The 19,675-nt window shown below is 34.8% G+C and overlaps 1 protein-coding gene across 2 annotated transcripts in view; it reads right to left on the reverse strand.

The window, feature by feature from the left end:
• Nucleotides 1-569: 569 nt before the first annotated feature.
• Nucleotides 570-19,675, reverse strand: part of SEC24A (SEC24 homolog A, COPII coat complex component) — a 42,168-nt gene continuing 23,062 nt past the window's right edge. For both annotated transcript variants that reach the window (XM_072400755.1, XM_072400754.1), the window contains 14 exons: nucleotides 19,517-19,629; nucleotides 17,972-18,090; nucleotides 17,456-17,511; nucleotides 15,830-16,036; nucleotides 14,548-14,671; nucleotides 14,297-14,455; nucleotides 13,629-13,802; nucleotides 12,723-12,833; nucleotides 11,596-11,771; nucleotides 10,708-10,845; nucleotides 10,074-10,178; nucleotides 9,572-9,664; nucleotides 8,772-8,875; nucleotides 570-7,797 (listed from right to left, as the gene is read on the reverse strand). In XM_072400755.1, the coding sequence (XP_072256856.1) occupies nucleotides 7,683-7,797; nucleotides 8,772-8,875; nucleotides 9,572-9,664; nucleotides 10,074-10,178; nucleotides 10,708-10,845; nucleotides 11,596-11,771; nucleotides 12,723-12,833; nucleotides 13,629-13,802; nucleotides 14,297-14,455; nucleotides 14,548-14,671; nucleotides 15,830-16,036; nucleotides 17,456-17,511; nucleotides 17,972-18,090; nucleotides 19,517-19,629 (1,794 nt within the window). In that variant the 3' untranslated portion in view covers nucleotides 570-7,682. The remainder of the gene's footprint in view (nucleotides 7,798-8,771; nucleotides 8,876-9,571; nucleotides 9,665-10,073; nucleotides 10,179-10,707; nucleotides 10,846-11,595; nucleotides 11,772-12,722; nucleotides 12,834-13,628; nucleotides 13,803-14,296; nucleotides 14,456-14,547; nucleotides 14,672-15,829; nucleotides 16,037-17,455; nucleotides 17,512-17,971; nucleotides 18,091-19,516; nucleotides 19,630-19,675) is intronic.

Raw genomic sequence — 19,675 nt, forward strand, 5'->3', positions numbered from 1 at the left:
ACCCATTCATACGCTGCCATAGAGCAATCAGGAAATTAAAGCTATAGTAGGTATTTTCTGTTGTCTCTCTGTGAGATTTCTTTGCAGCTTGAACTAAACACCATAATACTTACCTTATGTATGGTTATGTTATAATATTCATTGCTGTATTCCCTCAATTTTATTTATGCAAATATAAACAAGAATATTGCTATAACAATTATAAAACCAAGGCCCTGCAACTTTTTTTTTGTCCAAATGTCCAAAAAAAATTTGTTTTTATTTATATACTTGGTGATCTGTATAAGGTAGTATTTTTTTTGAAAGTTTAAACAGTAATTAGTCCATTGCTGCCCAATAATCCTGAGAGGGTATAAGTAATTACATTCATATGTAGGCCTGCATGGCCAAAAGAAAATGTGAACCCATCAAGCTAACTTAAAAAGGCCCCGTAATCATGAAGGACTCCAAGGGGACAGTGATCTATGTACAAAGTACATCCACCACCAAGTGTCTGTACTACATAAATTAGAGACATTAAAAATGCACATACAGTGACAGAACATGCTACTAAACAATCAACAAACAAACAAGATTTATATTAAGTTTATTAAGTTGCTAAACCTGATAACTTAGCACAGACAAAATAAGCATGTGCATGTGTTACAAATGAGATTTTCTTTACAGAATTAAAACAGAAATTTACAGTACAAACTGTAAAAAGAATGACAAGTCAGCTTGTCCCAAACTAATTCTCATAAGAACGGCACATTTTTACCTGTTCAGTTAAGGTTAGGATTTTCTTCCTCCTCCAAACATGATTTCAATATTACAAATATTACACTACTTTACAAAAATCAGCCTAGAAATGAGAAATAACAAACAAGTGTTATATACAAAAATGTGAACTTGTAATCAGTATCCACGGCTCAACGATGTTTTCAGTTGATAGGATATGGCTAAATTCTGCATTTTCCCTGTCATAAGAGGAAACAGCATCCCCTTCAGCAGCAGGAAATATCTTCAATATTGTTGCAGAAGCTATGTCTGTATTATATTACACATATTTTGCACACTATTTCAGTATTGAAAATTTGACATCCATACTTCAGATAGATAGGAAACTCATATTTTAATGAAATCTTACCCCAGTTTTGCTAAATGGGTATTAGAGCTGGTTTTAAAAAGCATTAATTAGGCTTAAACATTTTGTACCATATGAGGTGTCCGCTAGTATTGCTTTTTTACTTTATAATATCCTGAAAGCGAGAACACCAAATTAAAAGGTTATGGCAGTCTTGCATCAATATTTACTATAATTTTCCCTAGTCTGCACTTATCTTTAGGGTTAAATAAACATAAAGCTTGAATAGGTTGATGCAGATAGGAATCCATTTGCGGAGATGCAAAGATTTTCTACAAAATATGCACACACAAACGTGCATTTCTAGAAATTTGACTATGATTAATTTACCTTTGCAATTAGACCTTATTATTCTAAATGGTCTATTTATCAGAAAAGGGCATTTTTTTCCTCTACTTATTTTCTGATTGCCACATGTTTATGGCTATTTCTGATCATAGTGGTGATCAGTAATGGATCATCAGACCGTACTCTAAATTACCTGGAAACATTATAAATTTTTATAATGGCTATCAGTACTCTATTAGGTTAATAAGCGCCTGTTGTCTTGTAATTGGATCATAGGGCAATATTTAAAAAAATAATAAAAAAAAAGAACCTATTCTTTACCGTTACAAATTTTTATTTTTGCTCCATATTTATACAAGCGGGAACAGGTTTTGTAGGTTCTGGAGAGCAGCCTTCAAAATGTGGAAAACAGAGGAATCGCAATACTATTCTGCCGATTTAAACATCTATTTACTTAAATGAAGTACTGATAGCCACTTCCTGATGCTAATTATTTTAAAGCAGCAACCAGTGGTTTGGGGAACAAAAAACACTATTCTCCAATGTGCCTCAGGCTATTCTCTTTTAAAGTGGCCAAGGCTAACTGGTGAAATTTAAGTGTCAATGAAGCTGATCACTTTATAAATGTGGCAAACAGTACAGTAAATGTCAAAAGTGGATCTAATTATACAATGAGAATGACACTGAAAAGCAGCTTCTTTTTTTTTTATAAATGTAGCAAAGTTGTTTAAGTTGTGAATAGGTATTTTTTCTGAACAGTCTGCTTAGCCCTTGATAAATGGGGGCCCCTAAGACATTTGAGATTTTTCAGCTTTACTCCTATTGATAAAATTGAATGGGAGCTGTGGTTTTCCACACACTTAACCATGCTCCTATTCAACAGAATGGTGGTTGGGAACCATTTAGTGCTTGTGTTGTGGCACAGTTCATGTAAATGACATGTTGCTCCTTGTCACGCATTTGCTTTTCCTTCTCCCTTGCAAGTTTTCTCCTCACTCATAAGTGGCTAACTGTACAGTTTATACCACGGGTCTGAAAGAAGCTTTAGGAGCTGGTATGAGAATTTCTTCAATTTACAGATCAAAACCCGTTTATCTGAGTAACACTTGCAGCTTTTACTATACATTTACATAACTTCACTTCAACTGAACACAACCCTGCCTTTCACATTAAAAAGCACTGACCAAATATTCTTGGTGTCTCTTAAGCAGTAGGATACACAGTGGGCACAGTAGACATTTCATTTTACCCAAGACATAATGTGTGGTATTTTCTTTTTGTTCCCACATCAAATAATAGATGGCCCCATCTCCTTGCAAACTGGCTTTCACAGGAAAATTCTGCACTAATGTACAGAAAGGTTGAAATACTTTTTATTCATAAATGTTGCCCCTTCTTTTCTTTTTATCCATAAATGTTGCCCCTTCTTTTCTATCTCATGATACAGATTCTGAAATAAGGTTTTCAGCCTAGAGTTCCACTCTAAACTTCCAAACTTTGCAGTTTTTGTGCATAAAGATATTGGTGTTCTCATTTACAGGTATCACCTCAAATTATAGATTGTCCCAAGTTAAAATATACATGCTATATAAAACTTTTCTGCACCTAGAAAATGGTCTGTTGAATCTTGCCAATGGCAACAAGTACTGGTGCATAAATGAATGCTAAACACATTTTTATCTATTTTTTTGTTAAGTGTTAATTTTCATTTATTCAAATATAAAATTCTTGACATAACGTATGTCCAGATTATAGACTTGTAGTATTTGCATTCATATATAAATAAGTAAAATAGGTTCAAAACAACCATTCATTACCCTCTAAATGTGGACACTGAGAAAGAACTCATCTTTAACTCTGCTTAGCTCAATGTGTGACCTCACGCTGATACTCTTCTAGCAGCCTTCTAACATAAAAATAAACACAAAGCAGGTGCTCCAGGAAGGGAAACAGAGGAGAGTGGAGATAATGGGCCTGAATTATTAAAGCTGGAGAGAATAATACACTTTCATCAGTGAAGCTGGTTGATCCAGCAAACCTGGAATGGATCTCATCCAAGTCATTTGCTAGCAAATGTTTTGAATCCTGGACCAGATCCATTTCAGGTTTGCTGGATCACCTAGCTTCACTGATGAAAGTGTATTCTCTACAGCCTTGGAGAGCTTAAATGAATAGGGCAATAAAAAGGGGGGAGGGGTACTGTGAACTGCACCACAGAACTGACAGTCAGAGGTCAATTAAATTTCAATTTAATGCTAAACTACAATTTAAGAACCAAGCCAATTGAACTAGCACCTTCTAGAAATTCAGCATAATTTGCAAGGTAGTCTGTGATGAAAGACAAGATAATTGTTTTTCCAGTTGCATGTATCAATCTTTAGGGACTCTAAGACAGTGCCTAGGACATTAAGTATAATTGAAATGACTGTAGCCTGACATTCTTGCTCTAGGCAAGAACAAATTAAATGAACAGTAACACATACAAATGCGTTTTACTCTTAAAATAAAGTTTTCCGTGAAATCAAATATAGCATGAAATAAAATTTTATTGAATAAAAATACCTCCAATCTTACAGTTTTATTTTAAACCACACACATCAAAAAGACCCTTTTCTGTCTCGGTCAGGAGGGGGTACTGAATGTTTGGAAAATCTGGTCATTTACACTTGTGCATATTTCTCTTAAAGTGAAGTTAGTAAATGCTAGCTTGAAGAGTATCTTTGATCAGCAGGCATTTAGCCAGCAGCATAAGCATGCATTTAACATTTAGTGTCTGAAAACATCAACTCAGTAGTCTTCCAGAAACAGCCTTTCAAAGCCTGCTAAATGCTTATTATAATCGTGATTCCCATTAAAAACATTAAGCTAAAGCCAAGAAGCAGCTCAACAGCATCTGTAATTTAAACGTTAGTTTAGTCAAATATTTTAGTCTAAATACTTTAGCAGATAAGCTTTGTGTTATGAATACCTTCTGCTAAGTTTAGTGGATTTGAATTAGGACTTTGCATTAATGCTGTAGAATGTCATTTTTTATTGTATTCTATCAGCTCTCAAGGTCAAAAGTAAACAATTTATAGAATCTTTAAAAACTTAACAAGAAATTCCAGAACAAAAGGTGAATTTTATTAAAACAATGAAAACTGAAATTATTCAATTACACAAATTTTGTTCTATCCTTGCACTTCACAATAAATTAGTAATAAAGCTATGCCAAAATAGGGGGGGGGGGGCTTAGGTGGGCAGAAACTTTTTTAGTTAACTCTAAACTTTTCTGGACACCCTTGTTGTTTAGGGTGTAATCCCTCATTGAACCAATGTCTTCGAGACATTCAAGAGAAAGTAGGTATGCTTGCTTTAATAATTGAGTGGAATGTTTTTTTTCATTCAGTGTCACATTCCAAGCTTAAAACATTGGTTTAAAATATTTGGGATTTCAAATATGTTTTTAAGAAAACTTAATAGAATAGTTTGGATACCCTAGCAACAGTGGTGACCCATGCAAAACCTTCTACAGATATAGCCACAAATATGCAAGGTGAAACCTGATATATGTAAACTGGCTTTAAAACAAATTATAATTTGCAAATGCTTAAAACATGGTTTATATTTAGTTGAAAAAAAAAAAAAAAAAGGTCAAGCGCTTCTGTAACAAACCCAGTGCACAGCCTGTAAGATCTTACAACAAAATGCAAAATACCTCAGTCTCCGTTCCTTTTATTGTTATGAAATTTGTGATTAGTCATAGGACAGTAGAGAATTTTCATTCATGTAACTGAGAATTACACATATAGATGAGCCTGATCCTTTGGTAGATTATAATCAAAGCTGAATGGGCAGCTGCCAGGGGCTCAGATTCAAGAGGTCTTTAATACACAGGAGTATATAATGGGTTTTGAACAACTTTATGTGCTAATGACTACTTGTCCGCTATAGACTTTAGAGAGGTATCAGAGATGCCTGAAAATTCTCTACACCAGAACTATTTATGGAAAGTTATTTTCTGCTTTGGAAGTCTTAAGTTTGTCTTAGGATTTTGTTCACATCAAACAGATTTTGCATTCTCATAAAAGTCCATAAAAATGAAAAACCCACTAGAAACAGGTCAAACACACCTGTCAATGAATTCTGGAAGATTTTAGAAGCATTTCAAATGGATGCCCCGACTTAAGCCTAAGGACCGTGACCACAGGCTATGAGGCTAATCAAATGGTCACATACATGCATCTCACTGCACCCGAAAGCATCCTTTCCATATTTATTTTCTATTATGGAATATGCCAAATGAAAATGACTGTGGTAAACCTGCATTTATGAATCTGCTTTTCTTATCCTTTCTGAATCACTGACCCAGAGAATGACTATTCAGGTCTGGTGACAACTTGCACAACTTGCCACACAGTTATCTACACAAGCTTGTTTCAGTTGAATGACAAACTACAGAAGTATTTTTGTATAGTTATCCTTGATACACTATCAAATAATTGCCACTTCCCTCAACATTGTAATTTATAGAAAAAGCTTATAGGATTTTAACAGTAAATATTATTTAAATATAACAATTTATCATACAATAGTAAAATTATAAAAAAAAACGCAATTATATGTGTTAATAGATATTAATAATGTAACAATTAACACAAAGTTTTTTTTATAATTGTATTACTGTACGTTGAATTGTTATATTTAGGTTAATATTTGCCATTAAAGTCCCATAAGCCTTTTCTATAAAAGACAAACCACAGAAACCAAATGACCAGCGTTACATCCAGGCAATTGGCATTCTTTATAGTGGGTTTAGCAATGGTAGCTTACACTAGTGTGGTAGGTCTGCTTTTATAAACAAAAGGCAAGTTCAAGGCTAAACTTGAAAGATTTCAGCTACCCCCTATCTGATCCAGTGAGAGTTTTAAATACTGATTTTCCTGTAGCTAAGGTGGTTTATAATTCATGCAGAACAACTATTTGATGTACAGCGCTGCGTAATATGTTGGCGCTATATAAATCCTGTTTAATAATAATAACTATAAAAAAATGAGATTCTGTAAAATCTGGGACACAATCCAATCCATTCCTTTCACAGCTACTTGTATGTTCCTTTATACATTTTACAGAACATTTGCTGTTTGTTTTAGTCATTGCCAAAGAAGCACAACTTGAAAACTATTGCTAAAATACAAATGGCTTCAATGTCAAGGAACATCTTGTAATTGTCACAGACAAAAATTATGATTCCATTTCTTGCTAGAAGTTAAAGTGCACCTATGACAAAGGAAAACTGCTTTGTTACATGCCTCAAGATGGAAACTATTTTTAAAACTTGGTCTTGAGTTTGGGTATTTATAGCCTGGAAGTTAAAAAATGACAGATTCCATCAAAGGTCTGGCAAAAAGATACCCTGCATCAAAAAAAGATTCCCTCAAAATAAAACTCTATCCAAAATCTGTGATTGTAGTCTAGGATAAATCTGCATGGATATCAAAAATTATCCACTGAAATCAATGAATCAGTCATTCATAAGCAAACTAGCTCAAGCAGATAATAAATAAAATGGTTTCAGAGATTTCACAGAGGCAGATCAGACAAGAACAACTACTGTTTTCTACAATGCAAAAAAAGTTCTTGGTGAAGTTCTAAATAATGTTTAAAAAAAAAGCTATTTATCACACATAATTTCTTGTACATTTAAAATAGAGATGGTCAACACATCCCAGTTGCAGGGGAAAATTGCTCTATTGCCCACTGTAAACACATTTTTAAAGTTCTGCCAAATTATGAAAACATATGTGAGTACAAAGCAGTTTCTCTTATAGCAGCAACTTGTATTTTTTGTATTTCATTTAAATTTAAAAAACTAGCAGCAAAAAAAGACAAGAAAGCAAAACAAGAAAAACATTTTAAAATCTGTATTCCAAAGTAAGATTTGGCTATATTTTATTAAAGGTCTTTTTGCCTCCTGCATTCTGTGGAAACTATATGATACCAACAAGGGCTGCTGCGTAGTGCGTTGATTTGCCCATCTGTTTTTACAGAAACCTGGCACAAAGGCATCCCCATTTATTGTATTCCACGCATCTCAATTAAAATGACAGTTTACACATCTCAGTTCCAAAATATGGTCATTAGATTACTTTTTGTTGAAATCACAGTGTATGCACATCTTAAATCATGAGGCCTAGGGACCTAACATTGCAGACGTTGCATTAAGAGGGCCATTGTATGGGGTACTGCTGAGAAGGAATTCTCCTCTTGCACACAGGAGCTATTCAGTGGTTTACTTGTTTACTTGCTGCTGGAGGTGAAGAAGGAATTCGTAGTAAGATAAGGCCGATTCTGTTCTGTCTTCAATCATGTACTGAAGGAAAGTGGACTTTAAAGGACTCTCATCCCTGAGGATTTAAAAAAAACAAAAAACAAAAAAAAAAACACGATAAAAAAGACTGTCAATGGAATAACCAAAATCAAGACTATCTGTCACTAAAGACAAGAAACAGACCAAAGGTAGCTTCAAAGCCACAGACACGTGCCCAATAGATACATATATGGTTTTTGCCTACCAATTTGTCAGCCACTCTTCCATCGTCTACTCAATTTTACATATAAACCCATCATCTGTCAATCTGTATACATATGCCTTATTGACTAATTTGGAGTATTGTCTGCAATAACTTAGCAGCCCTATACCGAGGAACCCAGACAGCATATAGCACAATACTCAGATTTTGGGCACAGAAATTAGTGATTATAGAGAGGTTGTAAAATAAACAGACTGATAAGAGAATTAATTAGTATACTGTATTTTATTGTATCATTCCCAACAAATGTATATGCTTTTGCATTGAGCTTAGAAAGGAAAGAATGTTATGTCAATAATAAATATATTTTTTATTTTACATTTACAGTAACCCTGGATATAACAAAATCCTTTACCATTTTTAGTCCAGTTTATGCGTTGTTATACAGAATCAACTCTTGATAAAGGACTTTGAACCCTTGAAAATACTGGATTTTTATGATACAAGAGTCTGAACAACTTAACTTGAAATATGGACTTTATATATTCTGGTTTTGTTTATTTCTCCCTTGTTTGCACTTGTTTCTACTCGAGCGATGGAGCCGACCTTTGGTCCACTACTTCTGCTGCTTTAAGGTAATTAATATACACTGTTTAAGAACTGACTGGAAGAGATCCAGTTCTAAACCACTCCCACTGATCTGATCAGCAAGTGTAGTGCTTTTTTTTTTCTTTTCCCCGTCGTGATAATTTTCCTCTCTCATGACCATAATGACACAGAGTAACTCATCAAGAATAAATTACAAAGAAAAAAGAAAACACTACATAAAAAAAGTTGACAAAGCTTACCGGATTATGTGTAATGTTGGGAAGAAAGGTCTTTGCTCTCTAAGCCAAGAGGTAAAAGCCACTAGTCTGCTGGATTCAGGTGTATTAAGTTCAGGGAGCTGAGTCTATTGTAGAGAAAGGCGATAACAAAATTAAAAAATTTATGAGCTTTAAAGTCCAACACAATCCTTTTTAAGCAGCAGAATGCAGTTTCAATTACCTGTTGTCGGTTAATGCATACTATTCATTTATTACAAAATACACCCAAAACAAACTTCTGTTAGCTAGAAACGGGAGGCAATGTTAGCGTTTGCCTGGGTCAACAGTACTCAGAGGGGTTTAGCCAAGTATTTAAAGTGGATTGTACCAAAAGGTACACTTGTCTTTGAGATGTAACAATTATACACAAACGCATGTGGATATCCACATCTTTTAAACAAAAGTGTATCATCAGACAAAGCAACTTTTTGGGTGATCAGTGTATGTGTGCATATTAGTACATTGATCTTGAAAGGCAGATCCAAATATTTATATACACAAACACTGGAAAGGTACGGGACATGTGGCTAACCACGGATTCCCTATGTAACCTGCTAGTTGCGTATTAGAAACTCCTTTTGGCTTAATAACTAAAGATGAACGGTCATTGATGGTTGCTTTTACTAACATACCAAGACATGTAAATGTAACATGAAATGAGCACGAGTACATTCTATATTATCTGTGCTCCCTCCTGCACATGTGGAAAACACTGTTAGTAAGTCTTGAAAAATGGTCATGTTGCAAGGTCCCCCAAACCCTTAATAATACAGTAAGCTTACCATGTCTTGCATTAACGCCGAGTAATTTGCAACTCCAAGAACTTGAGTAATGAAGTTCTGTCCACAGTTGCGTCCTACCCAAAGAAGCATAATCTAATAATATATACAAAAAAAATGGATTATCAAATATGTGTTTCTACCAAATGTTCTACTCACTTAAACATTAAAACATATGATTATCACTATATTAAAAAAGTAAAAATATTTGCTCTCTAGATATATATTACAAGAAATATCCAATATAAATGTTACCAAAATTAAAGGGTTAATAGATGCCCTAAAGGTTCCCATAAATAGCCATATATTAATAAGTTATTTTTACATAAATGATGTTAGCTACAAAGCTGTTGTCTAGAATATTGCCCTTAGTTGTAGACTCACTCATGAAGGTATTTTTCTAAACATCCAAAGCTATGAGTAAGCAGAGTGCAAACAAAACACATTACGCTAAAGTGAACTTCCACTGAAGCTTCAGTTCCAAGTAATTTTTAATTGTACATACCGTTCCTGCATCCATAAGATAGGCTCCATCCCTATTTAACTTTTCTACTGATAGTTGAAGAATTGGTGGTTGAGGTATTGTCTTGTCGTTGATGTTAAGGGCTCCCTGCAACACAATGTAAAGAATATTGTAACTCCAACTGCAGTGTGGAAGGCCAACTTCAACTTTCCACCAATTTAGCATTACCATTAAGTAATGAAGATATACTGTAAGAAATTCTATAGAATTCACATAGCGTTTGAAGACAAATATGACACACCAAGTAATTTTGCTGTCAACACAGTGTTCTTGTTAGGAGAATGCTTTGAAAGAATGCCTCATTTAAAGAATATGACAAGAATAGTTTTCCTGTTTTTTTTTTTTGGATAGAGTTAGAACCTCTGTCAAAGTCCCCATTGCAGAGTTTGACACTTACTAATATACTATAAATCATGACAGGTTGTGTAGGTTCACAGTGATCAAGCCAAAGTAGGGCACCCATACCCTGCCACAAGATGGTGTGGAAGACAAACAAAGAGGTCAAATTTGTAACAAACAAGGCACAGAACGCAATTCTATTCCTCAATGAACCTGTCATTCAGACAGGTGACTAGTACATTTTCATACAAAATATTTTAAACAAAGTAAAACAAACCTCATCTGATAAATTGTCCACTCTGTACAAGTTTGGATGGGTCATCAGCATAAGGTATATGAGTGGCTGGCTCTTAATCTGACACATAGCGTAAGTTCTCTCATCCAAACTTGCATTTGTACCAGTCTGAAATGCTTTCTGTAGATTAAAAAAAAAAGGTAAAAAGGTGACAATCATACAGCATAATAAATTAACACTTGATATAACTTCACATTAATGCATTCTTCTAGCATGACAGGATTTATTCAATTCACATTTAGGTAAACACTGAATATCAGACTTGTGTGTCAGTATTTTTTCAAGTGTATTCATAGGTGCAAAATGAGCAAGAAAGCCTGCCTATTAATTCTTTAAAAATTTTGTTATTAAAGAAAAGGCATACTTATGGCAACCTGCTTGTGATCTTGCAAGATGTGGCTGTCCTATAGGAATGTCCAAGGCTGCAGAGTGTATGTGCATTAAGATGGGAATCCAACTAGAGGTTTATTTTGCAAAGATATGCCTTTAGGCAGGGCTACAAAGGGAACATCACAATTGGTTAGGAAGGTAATTGTGCTACTAGGTGGGATAACCTTGAAAACAGATTTTTAACAGACAAATTCAACAAAGAAAATGTCATCTGAGTTAAAGTGGTAAGCTGCCTTGATTTGTTCAGTTATTTAGGAAATAGAAAAGTAGTTAAAATTGTCTAAAAATAGACAAAGGTCTGGCCAGTGGCAACGGTTTGCTATAAGGACCACTGATAGATATACTGTAACTATTTCATGTGTAGAAGGTTACATGCATCTGTTTCACATTTCAGTGAGGTGTATGCACAAAAAATTAAAATCTCCAAACTTGTTTAAAATATTTTTAACAGTAACAAGTCATGCAATAAAAGCTACTAACCTGCTTTAGCAGGGCAAGCACAAACATAGGGAAGAGACACAATGAGTGTGGTGCCAATAGGCCAGGCTGCTGTACAGTAAGCACTAAATTACGATATGCAGTAAGAGAGTCAATTGCTGCATTAACTAAAGCATCTCGTGCATCACTTAAACTTGAAGCCACGGACCGGTCTACAGCTAGAGGTAGAAAATGAAATACATTATACATTAATAAAACATTTTTAAACATGCATACCAAAAAAATAAATAATCTTGCGTGTACAGTTTATATCTTCATTTTTCCTGTTTACAATGGAAACTGGCACTTGTTATAATATGTTGATTTAGTCAAAATGTAGTATATCACCTAAGCATTGAAAAAGGAAGTGCAATCAAAATAAAATATATATAGTGTAAGACTTTATGCACACAATGCACCGACCATGTTCCCCTAACATATCACAGGCTTGAGGCGGTGGGCGCCACAACCTGCCCACTCTCCAATTGTGTGCTCAGACCTGCCATGGGAAAGTGGGTGGGTTCTGGCATCATGACGTCACTCTGGGGGAAGTGTCCTTCCCTTTGACTGACACACGGCTACCCACGCATGAGCGGTCCCGGAGTCCGTAAAATTAGTGGTCTGTGAAAAACAAAAGGTTGGCGACCACTGGTATACAAAATAATTGTAATTAATTACCCCCTGTAAAATTCTCTTCTCTGATATTTATCAAGGTATACAGTCCTTGTATATTCAAGACCTTGAGTTTCTACTGCTACCTACAAGTGGATAGATTAAAAATAAAAAAAATAAACCCGCCACATGTAGCAAGCAGTTGAGAATTCCAAGGGAATGGCAAAGGGGAAAGGAATTGTGCTCCCAAAATATCTGTGAAAGTCCACCTCAAAATGACACCAAGAACATACAGCAAAAAATGTCTGGAACACAGAACTCAGTTGTTAACATGCAAATTTATTCTTCTAGTGACGGCAAGTGGTACGAGGTAGACTTTTCCTGTAATAATGTCTCCTATATGGTGCAAATCTCTTATATTTGTCATAGTGCTGTCCAAAATTGTGTTTTCTATTATATTTTTCAAAATGATATTAAAAAAAAAAAAAAAAAAAAAAAAATGAATATCTGCTTTTTACCCATATTTGCCAAGAGTCCAACCACTGCCTGCACATCAGCGCCAGCATAGACATCAGACAGTGCTGAAACAACAGGAAGGCACATTGTGTGCACACGGATCCTCCTCTCTCCTATTGTAAAGAAGACAATAAAATCAGAAGAAAAACAAAAATTTCAACTTATGTACACCACAAGATAAGTAAATACCATACCTAGCGTTAGATATTTTCATATGTGATGCCTCAAATGGGCAACTGTGGGATGTTTATAATCTTTAAATGACATGACATGTGGTACGCAACCAAAAACAAAAACGTAATATTTTTTCAGTTAACCAGTCCTGTGGCTGCATTTGTTTCCTTTTTTAAAAGACTTTCTCTATTTCCAATGGTGGTCTTGCCAGTAAAACTTCCTATCCTTGGGTGACAACCCTCACTTGCCTAAACTGTACATATGAGGAACCGGCGTTGGCACCCTAAGCTAGTCCTATTTGAAGTTCAAACTTTTACTCATTATATTAAAACATGTAAAAAACTAGAGTAGTTTGCAGAATTGTTATTATAGTTTGGGGCAGATGAAGTTCTGATTATACAAGTTTTCGCACATTATCAAAAGTTATTTTTCAGTATTTTTGCAGAAAATGTACTTGATCTGCACTTGCACCATGCTTAGGCACATTGTTTCCCTGTACCATAACATTACTAAATGCTTGTGAGCATTTTGTCATTCATCCCTACACAGCCTCTCAGCAATATCTGTAAAACTTGTTTCAAACACCCCCTTGAGTCTTCCATGTATACAGGGCCTGAAAGGATTATAAAAAGACTATATTAAATATAGTACAGGAATAAGTGTTAAATGACTGAACTAAAATGTGTATGTAATTTGGTGAACAACATTAAATATGAAAAAAAAAAAAAAAAAACCTTTGCTTGAAGTATACAAAAGAGCTGACTGAAAGGAGACTAAAGGTGTATCTGTCAAATTCTCTTCCACTGACATCTGGACAGCAAAGCCAGCATCAGGATTAATGTTGGGTAGTGACAGCAGATCTGTAGAACGCACAAAAAAGTTTCCATGGAACGTATGGATAGAAAGGCCTGTTAGGGGGGGAAAAAAAAAAAAAAAAAAAAAAAAAGGTCAGAAATGTTTATGCTTATAAATTGAATAGACTTTGTTTTAAGAAGAAAGTAGATAATGCACAAATCTTTGTAATTTATTGTGAAACATTAAAGGAATGAGTCAAAAATAAAATAGCAATATAGTACACTACTATATAGATCAGACACCTGGCAATAAAGGCCAGGTTTTATAAACCAATCAGTATAGCTTGTTAAAAATTCTAATATTACAAAGTATGCTGGAACTCCCGAAACCCAGGGCCTTTCTTGACATGAATGAACTGTAAAACCCAAAAAGCATTGTGTATTTACATCTGCATATAGTGGGGATTTTCTTGCCTTCAAACACCTTGAAAGCAGTGGATTTTTTTTTTTTGACCAACTGGAATGTATTTGGATTTCTTTTTTCTTTTGACCAACTGAAATGTATGTCATCATATTTTTATGATAAAAGTGATTTTTTTTTTACTAACCTTTCGTACACCTAATCCTCATGACAGCCTCAAAACCAATCTTCCGGGTCAGGTATCGCTTCAGTTCCTTCTGAAGTTTCTCAACTTGCACAGGATTGTGCTGATGATGATAAGCACGATAATAGTAAATACTACCAGCTGAATACCGAGAAATGCAACCTGAAACAGCAGTGAAATACAAGCTGTCAGTCTGTAACTAAACACAAGCAGCCTACTGAACAGTGAAGATAAATGCAAGCTTTAAAACATACCTAGAGAGGCCAAATCAGAGTATCGTCCACTCAGAAGAAATAGGTCCACTGCTACCTGTTGTCCTGAACAATCCAAGGCCAATTTCTTGTAGAAGTCAGTCGCTGGTGTCAAATTGTGGATATCCTGTTATAATTTTAAAAGTAAAAATTGACTATATATATTTAACTGTTATGAAAAAAAGATCACCACCTGCACCTGCTTTGACGCCACAAGGACTTACTTGTTTTTAAACAAAATAGTTTTGGCATTAGAAGTAACACTTTCCAGCAAACATTGTAAATACTTTTTGAGAATGAAAGAGCAGCAGATTGGTGGTTTGTTTATATCTGCCAGCCATTATTCCCCTCCTTGAACCTGCGCATTAGAGGTTAACAGACTTCAAAGCTACAGTTAGGTCAATAAATATCTGGACAGAGACTCTTTTCTAAATTTGGTTCTGTACAGTACCACAATTCATTTTAAATGAAACAACATGAATTGCAGACTTTCAGCTTTAATTCAGTGGGTTGAACAAAAAGATTGCATAAAATTGTGAGGAACTAAAGCATTTTTTTGTTACACCATCACTTCATTTCAGGGGTAAGTAATTAGACAATTGACTCAAAGGCTATTTCATGGGCTGGTGTGGGCAATTCCTTCACTTGTTGAAGACTAAACTTCGGACAGAAAAGCCCACAAACAAACAGCAACTGAAAGCCGCTGCAGTAAAGGCCTGGCAGAGCATTAAAAAGGAGGAAACCCAGCATCGGGTGATGTCCATGAGTTCAAGACTACAGGCTGTCATTGCCAGCAAAGGGTTTTCAATGTACAGCACGTATGTTTTCTTTTTTGGCTGTAACATACTTTTTTTGGCACTTGTTTACCCCCTAGCTTAAATGCTGCATTCAAATGCAAGGTAAAAATAAACCTGTTGGGGGTAAAAACTGTACTCACATTTTCCTGATTTCTGAGAGGGAGTGAAGTCATTCTCTTGCCTACAAGACCCCTGGGAAAACAGTGTATCCAAGGACTCTTGTTGGAAGGAGAATGACATTACCAAAAACTAGCATTTGTGGAAGAAAGCTACATCATGTAGTAAACAAGAGCTGCAGCAGATACTCAAATACAATTATATGGTCAACATTACAGTGAGTACCGACATCAAAACTAGTTAAAAATACAATATAATATATAGTGCAATTAAAATAAATCACTGTTTCTGCTTAAAATCAAAGGCTACTATAAATAAGGCATTATAAAAAGACGCAATAAATGCTGGTGCAAAATTTTAAATCCTATTACCTTAGCGGTGGATTTTTGATTGGGTTCTTCTCTGGGTTTTAGTGCTCCAGCTCCTACTGTTGGCAGTTGTGTTTGGAATACAGATATACGTCCACCAGTGGGTGATATAAGTTTATAAGCTGCTTGGAGAGCTGGTCCCAGCGCACTTTGTGTCTCGGAGGACTTTGTGAACATTTGTGGCAGGTTCTTCAGCAAATCCTGGACTAGCTGAATACAAAAATATAAAGAAAATATAGTACCAATAGTACCACAACTACAGCTAGACGACACAACTAAGCAGCTACAATACCATAAAACAAACGTGAAGCAGAAGAATTAACATATATCTGTTCTGCACTGAATTACTAAAAGAGTAATATTTAACTGTGTCACTACCATAGCAATTTTTGTGTTCTTTGCACTTAAGTCCTTACGTTAAAATGTTCCCTTTCATTAAATAAAATTTAAATCCCAAAACATTCTGAAAGCAAAGCCTGTGGAATAAATTGATTCATAGTTGCAATTTATGTCACAATATTTGCAATAACATACATATGTGCATACAAAATTTACTTTTTTAGTTGAGTAAGGAAAATGGTGGGGTCTTTTCATTTATTGCTTCAACATCTTGTGACTACAAGGAATAGTGGGCCTGACCGCAGTTTCATTTTTTCCGTGGCCAGAGGTTCAAAATGATAAATTCTTATTAGATTCTATTAGATTCTATTAGATTCTCTAAAAAGGTGTAATACAAAGTGTCATGACTAATTTAACTTCTTATTTTAATAACAACCACTTGGGTCACAATTCAGCTTTAAAATGTCAACTTTAAAATTGACTTGTTAAGCTGCTACAGTTTCAGATGGTTGTTTGTGCTATAACTAATACGGTCATTGAAAGCTGGGAGCTTGGAGAACCAATGCCATTTAGGTTTTTAGCAATCAAACCTGAAAAAAGTTGTTGGTGTGCTAATTAGGGTACTCCTCAATCCAAATTGATCTTATCTGAATGTTATGCCAACTTGTGTAAACATTTTATTGCTGTGTGCATTATCAAAACAGAAATTAAGCTCCGATACATTACATACAATTCACTCTGATTTTTTAATGTGGTTGTATTTTGGTAAAAATACCTAGGTATAGGCAAATAACAGAAAATTTATATCTGGGAAATCACTGAAATGCATTTTTTTCTAATTTTTCCTGAAAAAAAATATTTTCAAAATCATCTACACATGACTTTTGCAATTTACAAAGTCATGTCAATAACTGCCACCTACAGAAGCCTAGGATCTAATGTCCCTACCATAGTCATTAGTATAGTCTAAAGCCCATTTTGGGGGAAGCCAGTTATGCTTTTAGGATGTGGGATGAACACACGACCTGGAGGAAACCCATGCAAACAGGAGAAGAGCATAGATGCAGAAATGCAACTCTGTGTAGAGTGAAAACTTTAAGACTATAATGCTACAAAGAAAGTGTTGGTCACTGCTCAACTATGTAAAAATATATGTATTAAAATTGCTAATATATTAAAGCCCTAAAGCCAATAATGGCCAAAATGAAAAAAATCCTTTAGAACTCAAACAAAGTTTGGTTAAACAAAGGAAGCTGCTGACATATGGTAGATTGGGTTCTTAAAGCATACCTCTTTGCATTCATTTAAGTTAACCAAGAGATTTTCAGGCATTGGGATGAAAACATCTGTAACCAAGTAAAAACAAAAATAATTAATTGCAATTCATTTAAAATTGACTAACTTTGAAATAACTGGTTGATAGCAAAATTCTCTTGCAGTTAAAGAGAACCAGTTACTAAAAAAACACTGGTTATAACCTCAAACTCCACTTATGTTATTATACTGTGGTATTACCTGTTGAAAATTGAAGGTGATTTTTTACTATCTTTTGACATTCTCTGTGTTTAAAGTTAAATTGTCAAAGCTGGTAATGTACAAAAAGCTGTTGTATAACAATGGCGCCAGATTGGGTGACGTAGATGGGAAAAAAGTGTCAATCTCAATCTCTACCCTTTAATGCAAACTGAAATTTTAATTTAGGTCTATTTTAAGACTACGAATACATTTACCAATATTGAGGTATTTTTTGTCACTATGTACATTAGTACACACTTATTTTTAATATATTTATATAGGAACACTTACCATCAATATCTGACACCACTAGCATTTGAGGCTGTGAGAGTCCTTCTTGTAAGCTGTAGAAATGTATTGTGCTGTCATACGTGATGAAAGCTATTTTTGTCCTTGTGTTGCCTGGAAGCCTGTAAATGGTTACAAATGTCACTGGTGATAATTTTGTACATATTCTAATAAGAAATGTAATGTTTTTATTATACCAATACCCTTGACTGCTAGTTCAACAAGTTTTGGCGTAAAATTGCTTTTTGTTATTATTGTAATGTACACCATTGTCCTAAAAGAGCTTGCTGGAAAGGATGTTGTACCTGAGGACTTGTAGTTAACATATCTTTCAGCTTTTGCTGCCTTTTTGTTATTTCTTAGTCATTTGGGGGAGGGGCAACCCTGACAACATAGTAAAGCCCTGTTCCTTTGCAAAGATGGCCACCTCCACGGAATGACACAGTGAGGAACAAGGCAAAGTTACACAGTTAGGTTGACAAAAAATAAACCTACATATACCAAACACGAAATATAATCAGATATTCCTTGGATCAACAATATAATTTATACCACTGATTTTTTTTTATAAATGTTCATTCTGTTCCATTCCTATGCAAAAAAAAAAAAATACATCATGCCTTTTATGAAACAATCAATCAAAGGAGTATAATCCCAAATTTTATGGCCTTTGCTCCAAAAAATCTTTTCCATATGCTGAGGTAAACCTCTCTTCCTGTGGATGCAAAGAGTTCCTCTCCCTCCTACATGGTAACTAAGTAATAGTTGCATACAGGCAATACAGGTGTCTAAAGGTTAACCCTTTTTGAGCTAATCAATTATTTTGAGCAATGTTTTATTGGTAACGCTTGCTAGGTTGTAATAATGATAGATAGATAGGGTCTTAATAAAAGCTGTTTATTAAGCTTTATTAAAAGCTCTCCAAGGCAGGCACCAAAGAAGATTTGGGAGAGTTCTTTGGACACACTTAGATCACAGCTGCTCTATTATGAGTTGAAGCAAACAGCAGGGAGTGCAAAACTGCAAGGTAGTTAGTCCCCGAGCGGGGCTTTTTTTTTTTTGTTATTTTTTGTTGTTCACATTGTGTTTGCTGGCATGCCTGTGCTTGAAAAAAGTACCCAGGCCGGAGCCTGAACTTTGACTGATGCTGCCTCATTTAAACTGCTGCAAGTGTGTTGCTATGAACAATCCCTCACAGCAAGCTCACTATATACATATATACATTATATAGTGTTTGTCAATATAGACCTGCAAAAGTGTCTTCCTTTAAACTTTCTGTGGCAGACTAAAGTGAAAACTAAAGAGTTAAAGAATACAGCAAATTAAGTCTATAGTTTCTTTAACATAGATCCTAAAATTACCAAGTTTGGGCATCACATAAGGACCATTCACTATAACTAAATTGAAACAATGCAGCGGTTTCAGAAAGTCTTACATGTATAAATATATTTAACAGGTATAAGACTATATGGTTTTATGGATAATTCAAAATGTGTTCACTTACTTACATACAGACATTTTATTGGGTAAGTGAGTGTGCAAACATACCATTCCAGATTGTCAAGCAAGGTCTGACATACAGTATTTAAATATCCAGTCTCTATAGCATTGTGGGACACATCAAACATGAACAGATATACTGGAGGTTGAGGAGGACGAAGCTTTAAAGATAAAAAACAAATCGAAAAATATAGTTAACTTTTTGGG

The sequence above is a fragment of the Pyxicephalus adspersus genome, chromosome 2, assembly GCF_032062135.1.
Source record: "Pyxicephalus adspersus chromosome 2, UCB_Pads_2.0, whole genome shotgun sequence".
Taxonomy (NCBI): Eukaryota; Metazoa; Chordata; class Amphibia; order Anura; family Pyxicephalidae; genus Pyxicephalus; species Pyxicephalus adspersus.